This window comes from Scyliorhinus canicula, chromosome 1, assembly GCF_902713615.1.
Source record: "Scyliorhinus canicula chromosome 1, sScyCan1.1, whole genome shotgun sequence".
NCBI classification, from domain to species: Eukaryota; Metazoa; Chordata; class Chondrichthyes; order Carcharhiniformes; family Scyliorhinidae; genus Scyliorhinus; species Scyliorhinus canicula.
In genome coordinates, this window is record NC_052146.1 from 44,305,590 (window position 1) to 44,333,313 (window position 27,724).

Genomic DNA, 27,724 nt, shown 5'->3' on the forward strand with positions numbered 1-27,724 from the left:
AGATCCTCAGGTTCTGTCTACGGGACCTGTTCTCCGAGTCCTCCTCCACCTCCTGCAGCCTTTTCTGGTGGCCCTCATCAGCCCCTCCTCCGCCTCCATCGTGGTTAGCTGGTCCTCGTGCTCGGCCACCTTCTTTTCCATCCTCTGGATCTCCAGTCCGTGGCCTTCTATTCTCTGTTCCACCCGATCGATCGATGCCTTAATTGGGTCTAAACGTTCCTGCCTTTGCTTAGTGAAACTCTCCTGAATGAATTTCACCAGCTGTACATTGACCACTGGGCCGCCAAGCCAGGATCCTGCACCTCCTCCATGTTCTCCTGTGCTGTAAGTTCTCCACGTGTCTTTTTTGCCCAGCTATTTCTTCTTATAAAACCACTTCTGGTCCACGTCTCCATAAACTGGCGGGGGATTCCTCCTCTCTGTATCACCCGCCTCCGATTTTTCCGATCAAGACGGGCAACACGGTAGCATGGTGGTTAGCATAAATGCTTCACAGCTCCAGGGTCCCAGGTTCGATTCCCGGCTGGGTCACTGTCTGTGCGGAGTCTGCACGTCCTCCCCGTGTGTGCGTGGGTTTCCTCCGGGTGCTCCGGTTTCCTCCCACAGTCCAAAGATGTGCGGGTTAGGTGGATTGGCTATGCTAAATTGCCCGTAGTGTCCTAAAAAGTAAAGGTTGGGGGGTTGTTGGGTTACGGGTATAGGGTGGATACGTGGGTTTGAGTAGGGTGATCATTGTTCGGCACAACATTGAGGGCCGAAGGGCCTGTTCTGTGGTGTGCTGTTCTATGTAAGTGTCCACAAAAGTTGGGAGAAAAGGTGCAAAAAGTCCACCACGAGCGGGAGCTGCCAAATACGCAACCAAATACGCATACTCCATGGCCACCACCGGAAGTCGAACTAATCACCGTTTGCTCGACTATTTCTCAGGTGAGGCGCAGTGACGTTATTTATCACCAACCCAGCTTCTAAGAGGAAAAAGGGGGGGGGGGGGGGGGGTGAGGATGTATAATGTACTCATTATTTGTTCTAAAACGCAGCTGCACAGAACTATTTTTTGCTGATTAGAAATGCTCAAAGGGTAGAAAGGATGAATTGAGAATTCAGTTTTTAAAATAGTTGCAATGTAATCAGTTGACAACGTTGTGTTTTACCAGATGAACTGCGAAACAGGAATGAGATCATTAGATCATTAGGTGCACAACAAAAGATTTTGGAATCGCAGCAAGCTGATTGTCTAAAAACACTCAGCAACACCCAGCAACGGCTGAAGGACGTGTCTGAAAAAGCAGCAGAGGCAGCTAGTAACTGTGACGAGTTGGAGGTAGGGCTGCTGCTGATAAAACTTGTCCATATTAACATTTTTGCATCGTCAGGTACCCTTTTCATGATATTTTGTATTCTGTTTGTCTTAACCAGGACAGGAACAAAAGCCTGAATTCCTCCATGTTGGAACTTTCTGGCCAGGTGGGACAGTTACAGGCACGTGAACAGGAGCTCACTACAATGCTGGAATTAAAGGTGTGGAAATTATGGTGAAGAAGATGAGCAAGTGCTTAGTGAATACTTGGACAAATATTCTCGGAACTCTAGCTATAAGTGGATCTTAACGTTCCATTTATGATATAGTTCAGATGTATATGGGATAGCATGTATGTCAGGGTTAGGTACTATTGAAGCCAGTAGTTTTTGAAGGTAAAATATTGAGGTTTACTGTGTCTGATCCATTGGTTGGGATTCTCCTGTCACCCCAAGACTGCAAATTCTCACCGATATCAACGGACCTTTAAATGGTCTGTTCCACCCATGACGATTCCCATGGCGGACGGGCTGGAAAAAAATTCCCCAATATGTTCGATAATTAAGCTTTGATTGCAGATAACTTGAGCAATACCATATTGACCACTTCTTATTTCTAATCTTAATGAAATTTCTTGGTTACGGTTGTTGCGTTAAAGGAATTACGAAATGCATGCGTGGTCATCCAAGATGTGACTTGTAACTCTGGCCCCGGCATGTTTTATGTTCAATCTAAATTGCACCCCTGTATTAGAGGATAGAAACAGCTTTATGAAGACGTGCCGTGGTTTAGATTTTTGAGAATCACTTTGTATGATACAATAACCATGGGTTTTGTTTATATCTAGGATAAAGATATGGTTGAAGCTACCAATCATATCATAGATCTTACAGCTCGATTTAAAGCCTTAGAGGGTGCACTACGAGAAGCCAGGCTAAATGAAACAAACACCAGAAAAGATGTGCATGACTGCAAACAACATTCAAAGAAACTAAGACATGAAATCTGCAAGCTTAAAGGTAGCTGCGGGTCACCATTGTTCAAATATTTGAGTGTTTACAAAAATATATATGTATTTCCTGTAGACGGAATAACACAATGCAATCACAAGGCAGTAATGTACATCGTTGCTCAGTCCTGGCATTTGTTTGGAATAGACCTATATGGTACCGCCATGAAAACATTGGGGCAAATGTTTGTCTTTCTGTGTCTGGTAAAATAGCAGATGCAGGCAAATCAAGGGGAGAAGAGCGGACATCCACGACAACCTAAATTACTTTTCTGTCTTTTTAAATTAAAGGGTGGAAAGTTGTGAGTGTTCATTAGGAGCTTGTGCTCCTCCGCTACCAACACGGGTAAGAAAAATCTACCCCATAGAATAGACAAATGCTCCCTCGATGTTTAGGAGTTGAACACAAAACAAATCTACTAAAGAAAAAAGAAAGTGAATATGCTGTATATATTAACTTGGAAATCAGATGCAACCTTGGAATAATTAATGCCTTAAACAAAATACGCCATGTTTGACAATGGAACACTCCCTCCGTGCTGACATTGTACTTTGGTCCTGCAGTGCAGCTGACAGCCATAAGGACTTTTGACTCGAGAGATGAGAACATGATCATTCAGCTTCACTAACACCCAAATTAAAGCAATAATGCACCCCCCCTCCCAAAGATATGCAAGGCAGATGAATTGGCCACGCTAAATTGCCCCTTAATTAGAAAAAAATAATTGGTTACTTCAAATTTATATATTTTTTTTAATTAAAGCAGTAACGCTTTGGTACAAAACCTTGTCTAAATTTATTCCCATTGAATAAATGGGGAGAACTCCTCTTCCAATATTTCTCATGAACTAGTCAACACTGAATGTGCTGAAATTACATGTCAGTTTACTTTTCAATTTCCTTTCCCTCAGGGGATGTATCAGGATTTAGAATTTACAGTGGAGAAGGAGGACATTCGGCCCATTGGGTCTGCACCAGCCCTCGGAAAGGGCACCCTACTTAAGCCCACGCCTCCACCCTATCCCTGCAACCTAGTAACCCCACCAAACCATTTGGACATTCAGGGATAATTTAGCATGGGAGGAAACCGGAGCACCCGGAGGAAACCCACGCAGACACGGGGAGAAATTGCAAACTCCACAGAGACAGTCACCCGAGGCCGGAATTGAACCCGGGTCCCTGAGGCAGCAGTGCTAACCACTGCCATTGTGCTGCCTGTAAATTCTTTGACTAATACTTTCATTGGTATCAGATAGTTTGTGCTCTATGGAATTCTCCCCACCCACCCCTTCTTTCCCCCACCCCCCTAAAACAGTACCATCCTCTCCTCTTCTTAACCATGGACATACTGGCTCCTATCTGAAGTGGCTATTTTTCCAGTATGATCTTAGATAGCAACTGAGCCTTGTTCAATAGCCATACGTATGTGTAGCACGTCTTCACTCTCAGTTTTGGTTGGGTTCCTGAAAACTGCAAGTTAAGTGAAAAATCTATGTGAATGATGAGACCCCAAAGGAATCAGCGTTCGAGCTGGAGTTAGGTTCCTTCGAACATTTCTTACCCGAAAAAACAAAGGTACAAGGTGAACTACTGGACCATAGGTGTGCAGCACTGTGTGTTCCTAGCTGGAATAATTTGCAAAATAAAATAAGTCACTGAATATAACAGACTGTATACACTTAAATTAGATGACACTAAATCACCCAAACAAACCCCAAGTAGCTCAGCTTCCGTTTCTCACCCACAGTACTCCTGAAACTCACCTTAACCTTTTCCTTGCTTTCCTTTCCTCTCCTGCCCGCGCTGCCTCCTCTCCTGCCCGCGCTGCCTCCTCTCCTGCCCGCGCTGCCTCCTCTCCTGCCCGCGCTGCCTCCTCTCCTGCCCGCGCTGCCTCCTCTCCTGCCCGCGCTGCCTCCTCTCCTGCCCGCGCTGCCTCCTCTCCTGCCCGCGCTGCCTCCTCTCCTGCCCGCGCTGCCTCCTCTCCTGCCCGCGCTGCCTCCTCTCCTGCCCGCGCTGCCTCCTCTCCTGCCCGCGCTGCCTCCTCTCCTGCCCGCGCTGCCTCCTCTCCTGCCCGCGCTGCCTCCTCTCCTGCCCACGCTGCCTCCTCTCCTGCCCAGGCTCCCTGTCTGTCTCCAGAGCCTGGACCCCTTGCTGTTGTGCAGTGGTAAGACTGGGAAAGTGCCTGTGGGTGGAGGCCACAAAAGGAGACTGATGGAGCAGGGAGAGTCACAAAAAGGCAGCATGGGGGAGGGTCATGGAATAACCCGTGGGATGGGGGGGGGGGGGGGGGGGGGGGGGGGGACAAAAGAATCCACAAAAGAAGGCATGGCTTGGGGCGGGGTTAACCACAAAAGGAGCTGGTGGGGAAGAGTTGAAGGCCGTGAAAGGAGCCTTGGGGAACACAAATGGGTCCATGCAAGAAGCTGGGACCACCCCTCCCCCACCATTCTACACATGCATTCCTGCTTCTGGGATCTTGAATCTTGATCCCCGCTGTATTCCTGCAGTCTTACCCCCTGACAGTGGCTCCAACAACGGAAAATGGTGACACTAGCCCAAAGGTCAGTGTGGGGAGGGCGGGGTCAGAATGCATGAATAACATTTTTAAAAATTGGTCCTGAAGAATAAACAACGTCATAGCAAAATGACTTGGAGTGGGGCGACTTAACGTGAGTACTTACTGTACTTGGAGTAATTTTATATGGAGGCTGTGTGGGATAGCTGCTGCTTTGGGAAGAGAGATTCAGAGAGAGGGGGGGGGGGGAGGCGAGGCTAAGATGAAGTGTAGGATCAAGCATGAAATCGAATGCAGTGCCTGTTCTCCTCGGCTTGGATCTAGTTTGTTTTTCTTCTGGGGACCATGAATTGGATTCAGTTTGAATTTGAATTGGTTTTTGAAGCAAGCGAGGTGGTGGAGGTGGACTTGGGACTTGCCCAGCCCACTCTGCGCATTGGCTTTGTAACTCTGAGAAAGGAATAACATTTTTACATTTGAGCAAAATGGAATATAAAATTAGAAGGCTCAATGAAATTATAATGGCAATTCAGTACTTAGAATTAAAGTTACACGTTTAAAAATTGATTCCATATAAATAAAACCTTTTCATGCTAAGTACTGATTGGCATAGTCTCACAGAGACTCCCAGTGGTCACAAAACAACATTACATCATAACATCAGCACTAAATTGTCTAACAGCAGCACAGGCAAAGGCAATTTTAAAGAATTATTTTTTGACGTCCTTATTTTATTTTTACGTTAGTCTCAATTCGAAACATGCTTTCTGTCACTTTTTAAATCAACCCTGTATATCATTGCATGTTTGTACACGTTTTTCCCATATCAATGGGAATAAGCAAAGGATTTAAGTTATATTCATCAAAACAATACATGATAATTAAATAATAAAATACATTTTTCAGAGATTGTGCTGAACCAACCTCCCTATCCAACACCCTGTGTTTTAGCAGTCTTTCTTTATACTCCTTTGGAAAATCAAATCAGAAATAAACAAATGATAAACCCCTTTTAAAGGGATACTTAAACATTATTAATGAAAACAGGAACTTTGCATTCAGACAGTAAAAGAGGGGTAGAGAAACGAGTTATTAGGCCATAACCTTGGAACTCCACAGTCTCAATTGGGGGGGGGGGGGGGGGTTGTACTGGGGAATCCCTCTTTAAACCTAACTGGTTAGGGTTTGCACGGCAATTGCCCAGAAGTGTCCAATGAGGTATTCCTTCATGGTGGTCGCTCAGTTTTTCAAAAATTCATTCATGAGATGTGGCTTTGCTGGCTAGGCCAGCATTTTATTGCCCGTCCCTAATTGCCATTGAGAAGGTGGTGAGCTGTTTTCTGAACAGCTGCAGTCCATCTGGTGCAGGTACAACGACAGTGCTGCTAGGGAGGGAGTTCCAGAATTGTGCCCTTGTCCTTCTGAAAGGTAGTAGATTTGGAAGATGTCTTGGTGACTTCCTGCAGTGCATCTTGTAGATGGTACACACTGCTGCTACTGTGCATCAGTCATGATGATTGTTTGTGGAAGGGAATCTAGTGGGCTGCTGTGTCCTGAATGATGTCGAGCATCGTGAGTGTTTTTGGAGCTGCACTCATCCAGGCAAGCAGAGAATATTTCATAGCATTCCTGACTTGTGCCTAGTAGATGGTGGGCTGGCTGTGGGGAGTCAGGACGTGAGTTTCCTGCCACAGGATTCCTAGCCTTTGACCTGCTATACCCACAGGAGTTATATGGTTAGTCCAGTTCAGTTTCTGGCCCCAGGATGCTGATAGTGGGGAATTCAGCGATAGTAATTCCATGAAATGTCTAGGGATGATGGTTAAATTTTCTCTTGTTGGAGATGGTCATTGCCTGGCACTTATGTGGTGAGAATGTTACTTGTCAGCCGAGCCTAGATACTTTTCAGGTCTTGCTGCATTTGAACATGGATTGCATTAGTATCTGAGCAGTCGCGAATGGTGCTGAACATTGGTGCAATCAGCAGCGAACATCCCCACTGCTGACCTTCTAGAATCATAGAATCCCTACAGTCCAAAAGGAAGCGATTGGCCCATCAAGTCTGCACCAGCCCTTGGAAAGAGCATCATGCTTAAGCCCATGCCTCCACGCTATCCCAGTAACCTCCATTGCAGAGTACTTGGAAGTGCATGATAAAATAGGACTGAATCAGCACGGCTTTTTCAAAGGGAGGTCATGTCTGACAAATCTGTTAGAGTTCCTTGAGGAGGTAACAAGGAAGTTAGACAAAGGAGAACCCGTGGATGTGATTTAGTTAGATTTCCAGAAGCCCGTTGACAAGGTGCCATAGGAGACTGTTAAATAAGTTAAAAGCCCACGGTGTTAAGGGTAGGATCCTGGCATGGATAGAGGATTGGCTGACTGGCAGAAGGCAGAGAGTGGGGATAAAGGGGTCTTTTTCACAATGGCAGCTGGTGACTAGTGCTGTGCATCAGGGGTCTGTGCTGGGACCACAACTTTTCATAATATACATTAATGATCTGGAAGAAGGAACTGAAGGCACTGTTGCTAAGTTTGCAGATGATACAAAGATCTGTAGAGGGACAGGTAGTATTGAGGAAGCAGGCAGGCTGCAGAAGGACTTGGGCAGGCTAGGAGAGTGGGCAAAGAAGTGGCAGATAGAATACAATGTGGAAAAGTGTGAGGTGATGCACTTTGGAAGGAGGAATGGAGGCATAGACTATTTTCTAAATGGGGAAATGCTTCGGAAATCAGAAACACAAAGGTACTTGGGAGTCTGTGTTCATAATTCTTTTAAGGTTAACGTGCAGGTTCAGTCGGCAGTTAGGAAGGCAAATGCAATGTTAGCATTCACGTCGAGAAGGCTAGTACAAGAGCAGGAATGTACTTCTGAGGCTGTATAAAACTCTGGTCAGACCCCATTTGGAGTATTGTGAGCAGTTTTCAGCCTCTTTATCTAAGGAAGGATGTGCGGGCTTTGGAAAGGGTCCAGAGGCGGTTCACAAGAATGATCCCTGGAATGAAGAGCTTGTCGTATGGGGAACGGTTGCGGACTCTGTGTCTGTACTCGTTGGAGTTTAGAAGGATGAGGGGGGACCTTATCGAAACTTACAGGATACTGCGATGCCTGGATAGAGTGGACGTGGAGAGGATGTTTCCACTTGTAGGAAAAACTAGAAGCAGAGGACACAATCTCAGACTAAAGGGTCGATCATTTAAAACAGATGAGCAATTTTTTCAGCCAGAGGGTGGTGAATCTGGAACTCTATGCCGCAGAAAACAGTGGAGGCCAAATCACTGAGTGTCTTTAAGACAGAGATAGATAGGTTTTTGATCAATAAGGGGATCAGATGTTATGAGGAGAAGGCAGGAGAATGGGGATGAGAAAAATACCAGCCATGATTGAATGGCGGAGCAGACTCGATGGGCCGAGTGGCCTAATTCTGCTCCTTTGTCTTATGGTCTTATAGGCTTCAATTGAATCCGGGTCCCTGGAGTAGTGAGGCAGCAGTGCTAACCACTGTGTCATTGTGCCGCCCATGATGAAAGGGAGGTCATTGATGAAGCAACTGGATATGATTGTACCTAGGACATTACCCTAAGGAACTCCTGCAGTGATGTCCTGGAACTGAGATTATTAACCTCCAACGATCACAACCATCTTCCTTTGTGTTAAGTATCAGGGCAGCATGGTAGCATAGTGGTTAGCACAATTGCTTCACAGCTCCAGGGTCCCAGGTTTAATTCCCGGCTTGGGTCACTGTTTGTGCGGAGTCGCATGTTTTCCCCGTGTCTGCGTGGGTTTCCTCCGGGTGCTCCGGTTTCCTCCCATAGTCCAAAGATGTGCAGGTTAGGTGGATTGGCCATGATAAATTGACCTTAGTGTCCAAAATTGCCCTTCGTGTTGGGTGGGGTTACTGGATTATGGGGATAGGGTGGAGGTGTGGGCTTGGGTAGGGTGCTCTTTCCAAGAGCCGGTGTAGACTCGATGGGCCAAATGGCCTCCTTCCGCACTGTAAATTCTATGATTCTATGACTCCAACCAGCAGAGAGTTTTCCTCCAAATCCATTTTTGTTCCAGCTGCTTGATGCCACGCTTGGTCAAATGCGCCTTAATATCAAAGGCAGTCACTGTCCCTCAGAGGGTTAAACTCTTTTTTTTGTCCATGTTTGAACCAAGGCTGCAATGAGGTCAGGAGCTGAGTTGCTGTGGCGGGAACCAATTTTCCACATTGCTGGGCGATGCCAGTGTTGTAGCTATACTGGAACAGCTTGGCTAGAGGAATGGCAAGTTCTGGAGCACAGGTTTTCAGTACTATTGCCAAAATATTGTCAGGGACCATAGCTGTTGCAATATCCTGGGCCTTCAGCAGTTTCTGGATATCATGTGGAATGTAATCAATTGGCTGAAGGTGGGCATTTGTGATGTTGGGCTCTCTGGAGGAAGTCGAGATGCATCATCGAGTGGGCACTATTGGTTGAATATTGTTGCAACTGCCTCATCCTTCTTTTGCATTGATGTGCTGGGGTCCAACATCATTTGAGGATGGGGATATTTGCAGAGCCTCCTCCTCCAGTGAGTTGTTTAATAGTCCACTGCCATTTACGATTGGCTGTGGCAGAACTGCAGAGCTTAAATCTGATCCGTTGGTTGTGGAATTGCTTAACTCTGTCGATCACTTGCTACTAATGTTGTTTGGCACTCAAGCAGTCCTGTGTTGACAGATCATTTTTAGGTATGCCTGGTGCTGCTCTTGGAATGCCGTCCTACTCTCTTTATTCAATCAGGATAAAACCCCTTGTTTGGTGGTAAAGGTACGTGAGTACATGTTAATCAGGCGGTGGTTCTCTTGCCCATGTTTGATCTGATGCCATGAGACTTCATGAGGTGTGGAGTTGATGTTGAGGACTCCCAGGCCAAAATATTTTATTTGGGCATTTATACAAGCAAACAAAATAAGAGAAGTAAAATTGTACAACATAAACCCCCCCCACCCCCCCCTAAAGAAGTCAATGAACGGCTTCCACCTCAGGACGAACCCATCGACCGACCCCCTCAAGACGTACTTGATCCTCTCCAACCTCAGAAATTCCACCAGGTTGCTCACCCACACCCCCGCTTTCGACGTCTCTGAGTCTCTCCACCCGAGCAAAATCTGTCTCCAGGCTATCAGGGAGGTAACGGACAAGATATCGGCGCCTCTCGCCACCTGGTCTTCCGACACCCCAAGTTTTACTACCTCTGGACTCGGGGCCACCTTCACGCCCAATACCTCGGGCGGCACGATACCACAGTGGGTAGCACTATTGCTTCACAGCTCCAAGGTTCAAGATTTGATTCCCGGCTTGGGTCACTGTCTGTGCGGAGTCTGCACGTTCTCCCCGTGTCTGCGTGGGATTCCTCCCGGTACTCCGGTTTCCTCCCACAAGTCCCAAATGACGTGCTGTTAGGTGAATTGGATATTCTAAATTCTCCCTCAGTGTACCCGAACAGGTGGCAGAATGTGGCGACTAAGGGCTTTTCACAGTAACTTCATTTCATTGTTAATGTAAGCCTAACTGTGGCAGAAAGATCATTACGTCTGCAAACACCTGCCAGAACCCTTTCAGATTCGGACACGCCCAAAACATGTGGACATGGTTTGTGGGCCTCTGTGTGCACCACTCACACCTATCCTCTAGTCCAGGGATGGGCAAACTACGGCCCGCGGGCTGCATGCGGCCCGCCAAAGGTCTTTATGCGGCCCACCAAGGTCAAGTCATAAAAATTAAAAAAAAGGGACTGTTGGGTTACTTACTGGTATAGGTTGGATACGTTGACTTGAGTAGGGTGATCATTGCTCGGCACAACATCGAGGACCGAAGGGCCTGTTCTGTGCTGTACTGTTCTATGTTCTATATGAGGCGCCCAGAATCATAACCGGGTGAAGTAATTATTTTACTTAATATACTATGCGGCCCTTTAAAATTGTGAATTTCTGAATGTGGCCCTTGCACGGAAAAGTTTGCCCACCCCTGCTCTAGTCCCTCAAACAACCTACTCATCCTAGCCACCATCATATGTGCCCTGTGGACCACTTTAAACTGGATAAGACTGAGCGTTGCACACGACGAGGACGCATTCACGCTCCGCAGGGCCTCCTCCCTCAATCCCACCTGCCGCCCCCCCTGAAACCTGGCATCCAGCGTCCCCCCTGCCCCCAGTGCAAACCTATGATTATCAAAAATCGGTGCCCACTCCGAGGCACCCTCCAGTCTCAATGCTACCTCCACTGCCGCCATACCCTCAAGGCCGACACCACCACTGGACACATGGATTACCTGGCCGGCGGGAACGACAGAGGCGCTGTTAACAATGTCCCTAAACTCGTTCTCCTGCAAGAAGTTGCCTCAATCCTGGCAGGGAGGGTCCAGACTGTAAAGATGACAATCCTCCCTAGATTTCTGTTTGTTTTTCAGTGCCTCCCGATCCCACAGTCCTTCTTCAAAAGAGTTAACAGGATGATCATGATCTTTATCTGGGCGGGGAAATCCCCGCGGGTGAAGAAGGCGATGCTGGAGAGGAACCGCAGCGAGGGAGGGCTGGCTTTGCCGAGTCTGTTTAATTATTACTGGGCGGCCAACATTGCTATGATAAGGGGAAGTGGATGGTGGGTACGGGGTCTATCTGGGAGGGGTGGAGGCGGCTTCGTGCATGGGCTCCAGCTTGGCAGCCCTGGTCACGGCTCCTTTACTGCTGCTGCCGGCCAGGTACTCCACCAGCCCGGTAGTGGTGGCAACCCTGCGGATATGGGGCCAGTGGATGAGGCATGTAGGGGAGACGGGAGCATCGGTTTGGGCGCCAATCTGCGACAACCATTGGTTTGCCCCCGGGAGTATGGATGGGGGGTTTCGAGTATGGTGGCGGGCAGGGGTGGGAAGGGTGGGCGATATGTTCCTGGAAGGGAGCTTTGCGAGTTTGAGGAGCTTGGAGGAGAAATTTGGGCTGGTAAGGGGAAATGATTTTAGGTACCTACAGTTGCGGGACTTTGTTCGTAGACAGGTCCCATCTTTCCCACGCCTCCCGCCAATCGGGATCCTCGACAGAATAGTCTCTTGGGGGGAAGAAGGGGAGGGTAGAGTCTCTGATATTTATAAGGTGCTCATGAGGGAGGAAGAGTCCCAGACGGAGGAACTGAAACTTAAATGGGAGGAGGAGCTAGGCGGGGAAATGGAGGACGGGCTGTGGGCAGAGGCCCTGAGTAGGGTAAATTCGACCGCGACATGTGCCAGGCTCAGGCTGATCCAATTTAAGGTCGTTCACCGGGCCCACATGACGGTGGCTCGGATGAGCAAATTCTTTGGGATAGAGGATCAATGCGCTAGGTGCGCGGGAGGACCAGCAAACCACGTTCACATGTTTTGGGCATGCCCTAAGCTTAGGGGGTACTGGGAGGGATTTGCGGTCGTCATGTTCCGGGTGCTAAAAAGAAAGGTGGCGATGGGTCCAAGCGTGGCAATTTTTGGAGTTTCGGAAGACCCGGGAGTCCAGGGGGAGAAAGAGGCCGATGTTTTGGCCTTTTCTTCCCTGATAGCCCAGCGACGAAGACTATTGACATGGAGGGACTCAAAGCCCCCGAAGACTGAGTTGTGGCTTGCGGACATGTCGAGTTTCCTGGGTATGGAAAAAATTAAGTTCGCCTTGAGGGGATCTGTACAGGGGTTCGCCCGGAGGTGGCAACCATTTATTGACTTCTTTGCGGGAGAGTGAGCATCAGCGGGGGCAGGTGGGGGTAGAGTAGAGTAGAGTAGGAGGGATAAAATGGCGGGTAGTACCGGTGGGAGAGGAGCGGGCTTGTGCAGTATGTTACGATTGAAGTATTGAATGTACGTGATGTTTGCACATTTTTGCCTTTTTTACTTTCTTTCTGTTGATGTCTGTAACTGTTTACAAAGCCAAAAACTACCTCAATAAAATTGTTTATTAAAAAAAAGTTGCCTCAATCCACCCCCATACCGACACCGCCCCATTACCCATTTCCTGACCATAGCGATGTTAGCTGCCCAGTAGTAATTCATTATATTCGGCAACGCCAACAACCCCCCCCCCCCCCCGGGGGAAAACCTTCTTGACCGCGGAGTCTTCACTGCCCACACAAACCCCGAAATCAAGCACTGACCTTTTTAAAGAATAGCTTCGGGACAAAGATCGGGAGGTTCTGAAATATTAACAAAAAGCTTGGCAGCACTGCCATCTTCACTGTCCGCACCCGCCCCACCAATGACAGTGGCAGCACATCCCACCTCTTAAAATTCCCCTTTGTCTGCTCCAGCAATCAAATTCAACTTGTGCAGCTGCCCCCAACCCCTCGCCGCCAGATGTCCAAGTACCTGAAACTCGCCCCCACCACCTTGAACGGCAGCTCCCCAAACCCCTCTCCTGCCCTCTGGTCTCAATCGGGAACACCTCGGAGAACTGACCAAAGTATTTCAAAATCCCCATTATACTGCCAACCCTAACCCTAACCCCAGTAGGTTCGAAATATATAACAGGTCATCCACATACAGCGAAACCCTGTACTTAACCCCCCCACCCCCACAATCCCTTTCCAATCGCTCGACGCTTTAAGCACCACAGCCAGTGGCTCCAGCCAAGGCAAAAAGCAACAGGAAGAGCGGAAGCCCCTGCCTTGTCCCACGGTGCAACTCAAAATATCCCGAACTCACCCGATTCGTCCGCACACTTGTGACCGGCACCCTATACAGCAACCAGACCAAGTCCACAAACCCCTGCCCAAACCATCCCAACACCTCCCACAGATATTCCCACTCGACCCGGTCGATGGCCTTCTCCACATCCATCGCCACTTCCACTTCCTGCCCTCCTCACATTTGCCTCCCTTTGACAAACCCTGCTTGGTCCTCGCCTATCACCCCTGTGACACAGTGATCAATTTGCGAAGCTAACACCTTCGCCAACAACGTAGCATCCACATTTAGCAACGCTATCGGACGGTAGGATCCACACTGCTCTGGGTCCTTATCTTTCTTCAGTAAAGGGAGATGGACGCCTGCGATAGTGTAGGGGGAGTATGTCATATCTCCCCCCCCCACCCACCCAGCCTCATTATATGCCCTCACCAGCAACGGCCCCAGGTACTTGCAAACCTTTCATAAAACTCCACCGGGACCCAATCCGGACCTGGGGTCTTCCCTGTCTGCATCACCCCCATGCTCTCCATCATCTCCCTCAACCCAATCCCCCCACCCCCACCCCTTGGCCGGTGCTCCAATTCATATAACCTCCTATTGTCATGTGAAAGTGCCTTTAAGAAATGGATGTTTAAGCATTGTACCTTTAAGAAATGCAGTGATGTCAGAGTGTGGGTAAGCTGGGCTTTAACTCAGCCATTTTGAAGTTTTTAGTTTCAGTTTGGGAGAAAGCTGGGAGTGTGTGTGTGTTTTGCAAAGAGCTGCAGGAAGAAAACACAGGGCGGGTCTGTGGATGTCTGCAAATCCAAAGACTATAAATATATTGAATGTAACCTCATGTCTGTTGTGAAAGGTGAAGTCTTTTGGATGTTAATAGGAATATTTTGAGGGATTATTTAGTGTTGTATTATTTTCGGGATTATCTTTGAAATAAGGGGTGTTAAGTGATCCAATATTTATTTAAAAGGTTAAGTTGAGTTCATGGAATAAACATTGTTTTGTGTTAAAAACCAAGTGTCCATAATTGTAATACCACACCTGGGGAACAAGCCGTGTGATTCAAAAGCAACAAATCATTAAAGGTTGGTTCAACTCCATGATACATTTTGGGGTTCTGAGAACCCCTCTCCCATAACACTATAAAGCTCCTCCAATACCCTATTCACCCCCACCGGGTCCGGCACCACACTTCCCATTCCGCCCGCCCTTCTGCCAATCTCCTCGCCTTCTCCCCGTACTTGTATATTGCCTCCCTGTCCCTCCTTGACTGCCCTAACCCCTTCCCCATGGGCACCAATCCAAACTCCATCTGGAGCCTCTGCCTCTCCCTCAACAACCCTGCCTTAGGGGCTTCCAACTACCTCCTGTCCACCCTATCAGCCTTGCTATATCTGCCCGGCCGCCTCTTCCCTGTGGGCCCGAATCAAAATAACCTCCCCCCGAACAATTATTTCGCCCTCGGCCTCCTAATCCTCCACGGGTCCAACCCCCCCCATCTCCCCCTCTTACACTTCATAAACCCTTTCAACTCCTTCGCCACTGCTGACACCTTCCCCGACCTCTGGCTCAACCGGTCCAAACTTGGTTGAATAACCATGTTAAAAACCCCCTTGGTCAACCAGTGCAAGCCCAGGTCAGGAATCTTCCCCAGCACCCCGCCTCAACTCCACATCGTCCCAGTTTGGGGCATAAACATTTACCAGGACCGCCGGCATCCCCTCCAGCTTCCCAATAACCATCACAAACCTGCACCCTGAATCTGCTACCATGTTCCCCACCAGCACCGCCACCCTCCTCATCTTCATGTCCAGTCCCGAATGAACACCCGCTCTCCCCATCCTTTCTTCAGTTTTGTCTGATCCCTATCTTTAAATGCGTCTCTTGTAGAAAAGCCTGCAGCCTCTTCATATCTTCAAACACACTTGACCGCTTGACCGGCACATTCAGCCCTCTGGTGTTCCACGTGACCAACCTGGTTGGGGGGGGCTCCCCGCCCCCCCTCTCCTGTCGATCAACCATATCCCTTTTTGTGCCAGTCCCCGGTCTGTTTCATACAACCCTTCAGGCCCACCCTCGGATGTCCGCCGTCTACTTGTGACAATAAGCGATTTTCATTTCATTTAATTTCATCACTCCTTTTCCAGGTGCGCACACCAACCACACCCTTGCCAGCACCCCCCTCCCCCAAATTAAACAACAACCCCATCCCCCATCCTGCACCAACCACCTGACCGCTCCCACCTCGGTGCTCTCGTTAACTAGCCCTCCCAGCTAGCATGGCCTTCCAATCTCTTACCTGTGGTGATATGCTTGTAAACACTAATATATATAGTCGGTGAGTCGACCTCCAACCAGCAGGTGGCAGTACAGATCCACCATGCGGTCTCGAGACAGTGGTCATGTGACAAGGCACTCCGATATAAGCCAGGAAAGATCCGGAGAATCTTACATGAGGACAGTCGATCATAGCAGTAGTTACAGGGGAGTAAAAAGAAGCTCCATGATAACTTGCTCTGTATCTGATTGATACCGCGCCATGTGTGCATTGATAGATCTTGGCTTGGACAAGTCACAAGCAGTTCTGTTGAATCCTTGCAAGACATCGAACACCAAGCATAACCCTACCCCCACCCTCTGCTGATTTTCTTCCCCCTGTTCCTCAAGAAACAAAGAAATAGAAAAAGGTGCACTCGCCCTTGATACTCCCAAGCCCACCAAAACATTTCAAAGGAGAAAAAGCTCTCCAACCATCAACAAAAGGAAACGCCTCCTATCATCTCCTCCAAAATTCAGTGTCCTCCTTCTCCTGCCAGTCCATTGTCCCTCAAAAGCTCCATTGCCTCCTCTGGCGTACCAAAATAGCATTCCTGATTCTGGAAAGTCACCCATAGGCAGGCAGGATACAGCTCCAAACCTCACTCCTTTCTTGAAGAGGGCAGCCGTGACCCGGATAAACCCACCATTCGTCTTCGCCAGTTCTGTGCCCAGGTCCCGGTACACCTACAGCTCTGTTTCCCGTCCCAGCTGCACCTCCTCACCCACCAAAGAATCGTCTCTTTGTCCAAGAAGTGGTGCAACCGCACCACCATCGCCCACGGCAGCTCGTCCGCCTGTGGCCTCCTCATCAGCGCCCTGTGCGCTTGGTCGAACTCCAGAGGCCGATCAACGGCCTCCTCCCCCTTCAGCGTTTCCAGCACCTTGGCCACATACATGCCGGACTCCACTCCTTCAATGCCATCGGGCATCCCCACGATCCACAAGTTTTGCCTTCTGGTGCAGTTCTTTAGATCCTCCACCTTCTCCTTCAGCCTCTTTTTAGGTCTCCCGCATGACCCCCATCTCGGCTGCCAACGAGGCAAGCTGTTCCTCATGCTCCCTAGCCACCTCCTCCACTTTCTGGATTGCCTGGCCCTGTGACTCTAGCCTCTGCTCCACTTCGTAAATCCCTGCTTTCAGCAGCTCTACCACCTCGGCTAGCTCCTCCAGGGCTTCTCTTCTCTACTGGCTGAATTTCTCATTTAAGAAGTCCACCAGCTGCTCCGTTGACCATTGAGCAGGCTGAACAGGCCCTTTGCCCTCTCTCATCTTGACCTGTGACGCACGAAGATTCTCCTGATCCACCAAATCCCTTCTTCTCGACCCACTCCTAGTCCGTGGATCCATCCACCAGCCACACCAGAGGAGTTACGCTTTCTCCTGGCACTCCATCCAAAATTCCACCCTCAAACTGGGAAAGGAGCAAAAAAAATCACCTTGAGCGGGAGCTACCAAATGTGCGATCACTCACTCCCTGGCTGCCACTGGAAGTCCCGCTCCCAGGGCAACTATTACACTGTTTACCTCTGTGCTGCTCTTGTGTGTGTCTTGCGGAGGTGGTGGCACAGTGGTATGCCACCGGAGGGAGGGAGCCGGCCTCAGAGTCAGCAGCATTGACTTGGATCACAGGCCAGGTAGCTTCTTTTGTTCAGGGTTACAGACAGACGTAGATTGAGCCAATTTAGGTCTTTCTCCAGCTTGACATTTTTAGAGATAGCAATGAGCACATCGATCTGTATATTTTTTTAAGAAGTAGAAATGTAGTCCCTCACATTATCTTTAGCCTGGATAATACAATAAATTATATTGGGGTAGTTCCAGGGGATTATAAAGAAACTTCATGATAATTTGCTTTGTATCCGATCGTCACCTTGCCATGCGTGTAATAATGTGTGTTTGGACAAGTCACAAGCAGTTCTGTTGGTTCCTTGCTAGACATCGAACACTGCCCCCCCCCCCCCCCCCCCCCCCCCCCCCCACACACACACACAACCTGGGCTGCACAGTAGCACAGTGGTTAGCACCATGGCTTCACAGCGCCAGAGTCCCAGGTTCAATTTCTGCCTTTGGTCACTGTCTGCACATTCTCTCCGTGTCTGCGTGGCTTTCCTCTGGGTCTCTGATTTCCTCCCACAAGTCTCGAAAGACGTGTATTAGTTAATTTGGACATTCTGAATTGTCCCTCTGTGAACCCCAACAAGTGCCGGAATGTGACGACTGCGGCTTTTCACAGTTATTTCATTGCAGTGTTAATGTAAACCTACTTGTGACAATGAAGAATAGTCTTAAAATATATACAGCCTTGATAATAATAAAAGTTCCAGTTTTGATCCTTGGTGCAGGCTGAGTTAGCTGGTGATTGAAATGTTATCTAACACACTAGGTTAAAAAGAATGAAAATCAGCCAGGGTTTCTGTAACTCTTTGCATGTTGTACAGTGGTTTTACGTTAAGTTGTGAGGCCCGCCAATCAAATATAACTTGCCAATATTCACTGTCTTTTAACACATGAAGAACTTGATGTTTTTGTTCAAGAACGCAAGTTGCAAGCACAGCAAGCAATTAAGAAGATTGACGTTTATTGCAATGGACCTAGAGGTTGGGAATAAAGAGGTCTTGCCATAATTGTACAGGGTTTTAGTGAGACCACGTATGTGGTTTGGTGTGCAGTTTTGGCCTCCACAGGAGCTGTCGCCAAGTTGCTCCCTGCTACTTCTCTCTCTCCCCCCCCCCCACCCCCCCAAAGCCTCCAAGTGAGTGAGTGAGTCACCAAGTCGCTCCCTCCAGCCTCCAAGTTGAGTGAGTCATTAAGTCGCTCCCCGCTACTCCCCCGCCCACCCCCAGCCTCCAAGGCGAGTGAATCACCAAGCCGCTCCCCACAACAGCCTCCCCCCAGCAAGCGCTACAGCTTTCAAACTTTTCTACCCTTCTCTCTCTCTCCCTCAGCAGCCATGGCGCCCAGTCCCCGCTTGTATATTCCTGTTGTGGACAGAGCTCACATCACTTCCGCCTGAGGGTGGTGGTGGATCGCAGAGGCCTGGAGCATACCGGGTCCAATCCGCTAATGCGATGCAAAGGTATTTAAATGCCGCTGCGTGATACCGCCAGCAGCGAGGGACTGGACCATGGCTTTCAGTTTGGCGCCAGGCTCAAACCTCAATTTCGACCGGATTCCCGATTTTCTCCCTTATGGGGGCCTCTCTGTTTTGGGGGGGTTTGTTGGGGTGGGATGATCAGGATTCGCATTGTGTTGGGGGGGGGGATCTCTTGATAAACTTAGGGGTCACCCAGCTTGAAGACCTACCCCTTTGGCCCACTGTTCCGTGGCCATGCTAGGAAATATCTGAGAAACCCAGCCCAGAGGGACTGAGAATCATGGAGGTGCAGAAAATCCAGTGCCCAGCCCCATAAAGGGATGCAAATGGGTTAATTTGACCTATTTGCATCCTCCCACTACTGTGGGGTGCGAACCTTGATGCCCCTGCCAGCACGGGACTGTAGCATTGGAAACGGCGCCAATTCCATCCCCCCCCACCCGACACTTGATTCTCCTGCATCGGTAAAGCCGCTACCGAGGGCGTGCGGCAGAGAATCCAGTCCATAAAATGTCCAAAATTCAATGCTTATTGGCAATCTGTCCAGTGAGTTGTAAATGTTGTGAATATATTTCTCTCGGGACATGTGCAGCTTTGAGAAATCCAACAGGTTAAAAAGCTGAATCATGTTATAGACATCGCACTCAACAATTCTTTACCACTTTGTAGTCGTGAAAACGTCTTTCTTCACGGAGTAGAATCATGTTGTCTCTGCAGGGAAGAGCCATGAACGTTCTACCTACTGAGATTTTCCTCCTTTTTTTTATTCAGATGAGTTAGATGAGAGGACAGTGGAAAGTAATGAACAAAGGGAAGAAATTATTCGCCTTAAACAAGAGAGGCACTATCTAGGAAATGAGCTCACTTTAGCAGGTAAGTGAATGAACTCTGAAGAAACACACAAAGGTGTTGCGTGAGCCAGCAGGGATTCCAGGTCAGCCTCGACTAACTTAGCTGATCCTTGCCGGAGTGGATGTAATCCAGTACAAATGGCCTTGTATTCTGGGACTGTGGAAGAGAAAAGTGCAATGATCCTGCGCTTTTTAAAATCCAGCAACTATTGACTTTTCACTGCACCCCGGTGCATGTGATAATAAACCAATCTAATGCAACTAAAGTATGATGCCTCTCTCTCCCACAGTTAGCACAAATTACATAGGCTCATTCATGAAGAATGATATTTTACAGGAGATATTGAAGGGTTCTTGTCCGTGTATGTCACTGGTTTCACGATCAGAAATTAATGGAAGAAAACATAGTTAAGATCCTCATGTGTCCTCTTTGAGCAGTTGTTTCTTTCCCACTGGATGACCTTGAAGTATTTTCCATTTCACCTCATGTCATGTGACTTTTCATTTATTTTGTTAACGGTTGCTTCAGATACTCTAGTAAATTTATCTTCTGAAGTATTTGGGTGTAATTTAAGTACTTCTGTTTTTGGTTTATTTTCCTGTTTTGTTTTTCTGCCCAGTAATGCTGCAACCTATTTATAGAAAATCCAAACAAAAATTATGATTTCCGCAGCCAGAAGTCCTAGGTCTGCTATATATAAAATGGCGGGTTTGGGTTAAAGAGTCTCTTGTGTTTCCACTTCAGTTGAACGGGAGAAGAGGAAAGATCAGATACTGGATTTGGCAAGATCAAAACAGGAACGAGCAGACACTGAACTGCATGGTCTTCGGCAGGTCAGACCATTTGAGATTTGTCACTGTAATCATTAATTAAATATTGAAGGACATTAAATATTGTAGGACAAAGTTGCTTTGAAGTTGCTTATGTACACAAACAAGAAGAAAGTTATATTTGGTCATTGTGTACATAAGAATAAATGATTTCCAAGGTCAGTGGAATATTCAGTAATTTGATTTGATATTTAAATAAATTAATCATCACTTTGGTTGAACCTGGATGCTTCCAAAATGAATCACCTTGGATTAACATCGCAAAAAAGAGTCAGCCGTTCAGCCCTCGTGCCCATTCCAAACCTCTATTAAATCAATTCTGAATTGTATCTCAAATCCATTCACTCGTCTTTGACCCATATCTTTTGAAATGGGTACTTATCTGCCTTGAAAATTTCAATTAACCCAGAATCCAGTTTTTTGGGGGAGAAAATTTGTAGATTTCCAATATCCTTTACTTATAACATTGTTTTACTATTTCACTCTTATGGCCTATCTCCATAATTTTAACATTGTGTCCCCACCAATGGTAAGTTTCCCTTTTTTGATATTTCCATTAGATCACGCTCCTCAATTACAGGTCTGTAATTTCCAGGTTTCTCTCTCCTTGTTTGTTTAAGAAAAGCAGCAAGGGACTGGACCATGGCTTTCAGTTAGCTCTTCATGGTTCACTTGCATGCAGAAATGTGTTTTGTTGCACAAGAGCACATTTTCTTTTTTTTTGAAAAATATTTTATTGAGGCATTTGTATTATAAATTTTAACACAATGGGCAGCAACACGCCTCCAAACCAGCCAACATGGCTTTACATAACCAGCACCGCAAAAACTTCCGCACCGACCTGCCCACCTTGCCCAATTCCCCCTGCCACTTCCCCCCCCCCTCCCACTGCTGACAGCTTAATTTTTCCCAAAGAATTCAATAAATGGCTGCCACTGAGCAAACCCTTATACCGAGCCCTTCAAGGCAAGCTTTATTTTCTCTAGCCTGAGAACCCGCCAGGTCACTAACCCACACTCCCAACTTCGGGGGGTCTGACTCCCTCCATTCTAACAAGATCCATCTCTGGATTAACAGGGAGGCAAACGCCAAGTCATCGGCCTATCTTGCCCCCTGGACACCCGGGTCTTCTGACACACCAAAATCGCCACCTCTTGATCTCGGGACCACCCTCACTTTCAGAACCTCTGACATAACGTCGGCAAACCCCTGCCAGAATCCCCCTAGCTTTGGACACGCCCAGAACATGTGGACAGGGTTTGCAGGCCCACTCGTGCACCACCCACATCTATCCCCCACCCCCTCAAAAAGCCTGCTTATCCGGGCTAAAGTCATATGTGCCCAGTGGACCACATTAAGGTGAATAAGGCTAAGCCTGGTGCACAACGAGGATGCAACAACTCTCCTCAAGGCATCCCCCACAGCACAGCCTCCAGCTTCCTACCCAACTCTTCTTCCCACTTATGCTTCACCTCCCCTATCGGGGGTCCCTCCCAGTCCATCAGCTCCTTATAAATTTCCGACACCTTCCCTCCCCACTCCTGGCTTTGATACCAGCTTATCTTGTAGTCCCTGGGGCGGAAGGTGCGGAAAGGTCGATACCTGCCTCTGTAAAAAGTCCCTCACCTGCAAATACCGGAACTCATTTCCACCAGGCAGCTCAAATTCTTCCTCCATCTCTTCCAAGCATGGAAAGCCACCTTCGACAAACAAATCCGCAAACCGCTCGTTCCCTGCCCCCCCCCCCGGTAACAAACGCCGATTGCCACAGACCGGTGCCCAAATCGAAGCCCCCGGTACCCCAGGTGCTGCCGCCACTGTCCCCACACCCTCAAGGCCGCCACCGGGCTTGTGGAGTACGTGGCCGGCGAGAACGGCAGAGGTGCCCCAAACTCATATCCTTACACGAGGCTGCCCCAAGAGCACATTTCCATGAAAATAAATACCTTTTAAAGTAATTAATTGTACGTGTGAAATATTTTCAGATCTTTGAGGTATATTCATCGTAATGCATACAATGCAAGTCTAAGCTTCCAGGGCCATTGCAGAATCTTCCAGCTGAAGCTATGGCATCACCTCTTGTGAGCAATGACAGTTTATAAAAGAGTTGAATATTTACCCAAGTGCCTCCTTTAGGAAAGGAAATCCCCGAGTATAACACCATTAAAGGCTTTTTTTTTCTTTTTCCCTACAACTGATCCTTAAACTGAGGATAGTACTTGTACTAATAAACCACTGTTAAGAAGTAGCACCTGAAATTTTGCTCAAAATTCTGTATGTGAATATCACGCAGGACAAATAAGTGCATCCCGACCTGCATCAGGCAAAGTGGTGGAAGGGGGCAGCGCGGTAGCATGATGGTTAGCATAAATGCTTCACAGCTCCAGGGTCCCAGGTTCGATTCCCGGCTGGGTCACTGTCTGTGCGGAGTCTGCACGTCCTCCCCGTGTGTGCGTGGGTTTCCTCTGGGTGCTCCGGTTTCCTCCCACAGTCCAAAGATGTGCGGGTTAGGTGGATTGGCCATGCTAAATTGCCCGTAGTGTCCTAAAAAGTAAGGTTAAGGGGGGGTGTTCTTGGGTTACGGGTATAGGGTGGATACGTGGGTTTGAGTAGGGTGATCATTGCTCGGCACAACATCGAGGGCCGAAGGGCCTGTTCTGTGCTGTACTGTTCTATGATGCTGAACTAGTAATCCAGAGACTCCAGATAATGATCTGGGAACCCAGGTTTGAATCCCACCACGACGGGTGATGGAATTTAACTTTTAAAAAATCTGGAATTAATAGTCTAATGATGACCATGAAACCATTGTCGATTATCGTAAAAACCCATCTGAATCACTAATGGCTTTTAGGGAAGGAAATCTGCTATCTTTACCTGGTCTGGCCTACATGTGACTCCAGACCCACAGTAATGTGGTTGACTCTTAAATGCCCTCTAAAATGGCATTTTATGTCACTTAGTATAAAAACACAAAAAAGGAATGAAACCGAACAGAACAGGCACCGGAAACGACAACAGCAAACCCAGCCCTGTCAACCCAGCAAAGTCCTCCTTACTAACATCTGGGGGCTTGTGCCAAAGTTCGGAGTGCTACATCACAGGCGAGTTAAGCAACAGCCTGACGTCATACTCACAGAATCATACCGTACAGACATTGTCCCAGACACGACTATCACCGTTTCTGGGTATGTCCTGTCTCACTGGCAGGACACACCCAGCAGAGGCGGCAGCACATAGAACATAGAACAGTACAGCACAGAACAGGCCCTTCGGCCCTCGATGTTGTGCCGAGCAATGATCACCCTACTTAAACCCACGTAACCCGTATACCCGTAACCCAACAATCCCCCCATTAACCTTACACTACAGGCAATTTAGCATGGCCAATCCACCTAACCCCGCACATCTTTGGACTGTGGGAGGAAACCGGGGCACCCGGAGGAAACCCACGCACACACGGGGAGGACGTGCAGACTCCACACAGACAGTGACCCAGCCGGGAATCGAACCTGGGACCCTGGAGCTGTGAAGCATTGATGCTAACCACCATGCTACCGTGAGGCCCCGACAGTGGTATACAGTCGGGAGAGAGTTGCCCTGGGAGTCCTCAACATCGACTCTGGACCCCATTAAGTCTCATGTTTGCAGGTTAAACATGGGCAAGGAAACCTACTGATTACCACATACCAGCCACCATCAGCTGGTGAATCAGTACTCCATGTTGAACACCACTTGGAGGAAGCACTGAGGGTGGTAAGGGTGCAGAGTATGCTCTGGATGGGGGATTTCAATGTCGATCACCAAGAATGGCTCAGTAGTACCACCACAGACTGAGCTGACCGGGTCCTAAAGGCTAGACTGGGACTGTAGCAGGTGGTGAAGGAACCAACAAGAGGCAAAAACATTCTTGTCCTCATCCTCACCAAACTGAGTGCTGCAGATGCATCTGTCTATGACAGTTTCGGTAGAAGTGACCACCGCACAGTCCTTGCGGAGACAAAGTCCCGTTTTCACATTAAGTATACCGTCCTTCGTGTTGTGTGCCACCACCACCATACTAAATGAGACAGACGTCAGATCTAGCAACTCAAGACTGAGCATCCATGAGGTGCTGTGGCCATCGGCAGCAGCAGAATTATAATCAACCACAATCTGCAACCTCATGGGCTGGCATATCCCTCACTCTACCATTACCACCAAGCCAGGGTATCAACCCTGTTTCAATGAAGAGAGCAGGAGAGCATGCCAGGAACAAATCAGGTATATTGAAAAATGAGGTGTCGGCCTGGTGAAGCTACAACACCAACTACTTGTGTGCCAAACAGCATAAGCAGCAAGTAATAGAGCTAAGCAATTCCACAACGAGTGCATAAGATCTAAGTTCTGTAGTCCTCCCACATCCAGCCGTGAATGGTGGTAGACAATTAAACAACTCACTGGAGGAGGAGGCTCCACAAATATCCCCACCCTCAATGATGGAGGAGTCCAGCACATATGTGCAAAAGACGAGGCTGAGGCATTCGCAACAATCTTCAGCCAGAAGTGCTGAGTGGATGATCGATCTCGGTCTCCTCCAGATATCTCCAGCATCACAGTTGGCAATCTTCAGCCAATACGATACACTCCACGTGATATCAATAAACAGCTGAAGACACTGGATACTGCAAAGGCTATGGGCCCAGACAATATCCGGGCAATAGTACTGAAGACTTGTGCGCCAATACTTGCCTCACCCCCAGCCAAGCTAATCCAGTGGAGCTAGAACACTGGCATCTACCCAGCAATATGGAACATTTCCTAGGTGTATCCTGTACACCTAGGAAACAGGACAAATCCAACCCAGCCAATTACCGCCCAATCCGTCTACTCTCCATCATCAGCAAAGTGATGGAAGCAGCAATCAACAGTGCTATCAAGCAGCACTTACTCAGCAATAACCTGCTCATGGACGCTCAGTTTGAGTTCTGCCAGGGTCACTCAGCTCCTGACCTCATTACAGTCTTGGTTCAGACATGGACAAAAGAGCTGAATGCCAGAGGGGAGGTGAGAGTGTCTGTCTGCTCTTGACATCAAGACAGCATTTGACAGATTATGGCATCGAGGAGCCCGAGCTAACCTGGAGTCAATGGGAATTGACTCCAGTTTAAAGCATACAAAGTGGCAAGGATTAGTGGGAAGCCAGAGGATTGGGAAGCCTTTAAAAGCAAGCAGAGGACAACTAAAAAAGCAAAAAGGGGGGAGAAGATGAAGTATGATTGCAAGCTAGCTAGTAATATAAAGGAAGATAGGAAGAGTTTTTTTCAATATTTTAAAGGTAAGAGAAAGGCAAAAATAAACATTGGACCACTGGAAAATGTGGTTGGAGAAGTAATAATAGGAAATAAAGAAATGGCAGAGGAACGGAATAGTTACTTTGCATCAGTCTTCGCAGTGGAAGACACCAGTGGGATGCCAGAGCTCCAGGAGAATCGGGGGTAGAGGTGAGTGCAGTGACCATCACCAAGGAGAAGGTTCTGGGGAAACTGAAAAGTCTGAAGGTGGATAAATCGCCTGAACCGGATGGACTACACCCTCTGGTTCTAATGGAGATAGCTGAGGAAATTGTGGAAGCATTGGTGATGATCTTTCAGGAATCACTGGAGGCAGGAAGGTCCCAGAGGACTGGAAGGTGGCTAATGTAACACAACTGTTCAAGAGGGGAGGGCGGCTGAAGACGGAGAAATTATAGGTCGGTTAGCCTGACTTCGGTCATTGGTAAGATTTTAGAGCCCATTATTAAAGATGAAATCGCGGAGTACTTGGAAATGCATGATAAAATAGGACTGAGTCAGCACGGCTTCGTCAAGGGGAGGTCATGTCTGACATCTGTTCGAGTTCATTGAGGAAGTAACAAGCAAGTTAGACAAAGGAGAACCAGTGGACGTGATTTATTTAGATTTTCAGATGGCCTGTGACAAGGTGCCGTGTAGGAGACTGTTGAATAAGTTAAGAGCCCATGGTGTTAAGGGTAAGATCCTGGCATGAATAATGGATTGGCTGACTGGCAGAAGGCAGAGAGTAGGGATAAAGGGATCTTTTTCAGGATGGCAGCCGGTGACTAGTGGTGTGCCTCAGGGGTCTGTGCTGGGACCACAACTTTTCACAATATACATTAATGATCTGGAACAAGGAACTGAAGGCACTGTTGATAAGTTTGGAGATGATACAAAGATCTGCAGAGGGACAGGTAGTATTGAGGAACCAGGCGGGCTGCAGAACAGTCTAGGACAGTGGGCAAAGAAGTGGCAGATGGAATACAATGTGGAAAAGGAATGGATGCATAGACTATTTTCTAAATGGGGAAATGCTTAGGAAATCAGAAGCACAAAGGGACTTGGGAGTCCTTGTTCACGGTTCTCTGAAGGTTAATGTGCAGGTTCAGTTGGCAGTTAGGAAGGCAAGTGCAATGTTAGTATTCATGTTGAGAGAGCTAGAATACAAGGCCAGCGATGTACTTCTGAGGCTGTATAAGGCTCTGGTCAGACCCCATTTGGAGTATTGTGAGCAGTTTTGGGCCCAGTATCCAAGGAAGGATATGCTGGCCTTGGAAAGGGCCCAGAGGAGATTCACAAGAATGATCCCTGGAATGAAAAGCTGATCATATGAGGAACAAATTAGGATTCTGGGTCTGTACTCATTGGAGTTTAGAAGGATGAGGGGGGGGGATCTTATTGAAACTTACAGGATACTGTGAGGCCTGGATAGAGTGGACGTGGAGAGGATGTTACCACTTGTGGGAAAAACTAGAAGCAGAGGACACCATCTCAGACTAAAGAGATGATCCTTTAAAACAGAGATGAGGAGGAATTTCTTAAGCCAGAGGGTGGTGAATCTGTGGAAGTCTTTGCCTGTGGAGGCCAAATCACTGAGTATCTTTAAGACAGAGATAAATAGGTTCTTGACTAATAAGGGGATCACGGGTTATGGGGAGAAGGAAGGAGAATGGGGATGAGAAAAATATCAGCCATGATTAAATGGCGGAGCAGGCGTGATGGGCCAAGTGGCCTAATTCTTCTCCTATGTCTTATGGTCTTATGGATGGGTGCAGCTCCAACGACACTCAAGACGCTCAATGTCATCCAGGGCAAAGCAGCTT

General features: G+C 48.0%; 1 protein-coding gene across 5 annotated transcripts in view; it reads left to right on the plus strand.

The window, feature by feature from the left end:
- The window catches only part of ccdc62 (coiled-coil domain containing 62), an 86,852-nt gene that overhangs the window by 35,364 nt on the left and 23,764 nt on the right, over window positions 1-27,724 (plus strand). For all 5 annotated transcript variants that reach the window (XM_038790182.1, XM_038790191.1, XM_038790174.1 and 2 more), the window contains 5 exons: window positions 1,155-1,321; window positions 1,417-1,518; window positions 2,145-2,316; window positions 19,676-19,777; window positions 20,501-20,589. In XM_038790182.1, the coding sequence (XP_038646110.1) occupies window positions 1,155-1,321; window positions 1,417-1,518; window positions 2,145-2,316; window positions 19,676-19,777; window positions 20,501-20,589 (632 nt within the window). The remainder of the gene's footprint in view (window positions 1-1,154; window positions 1,322-1,416; window positions 1,519-2,144; window positions 2,317-19,675; window positions 19,778-20,500; window positions 20,590-27,724) is intronic.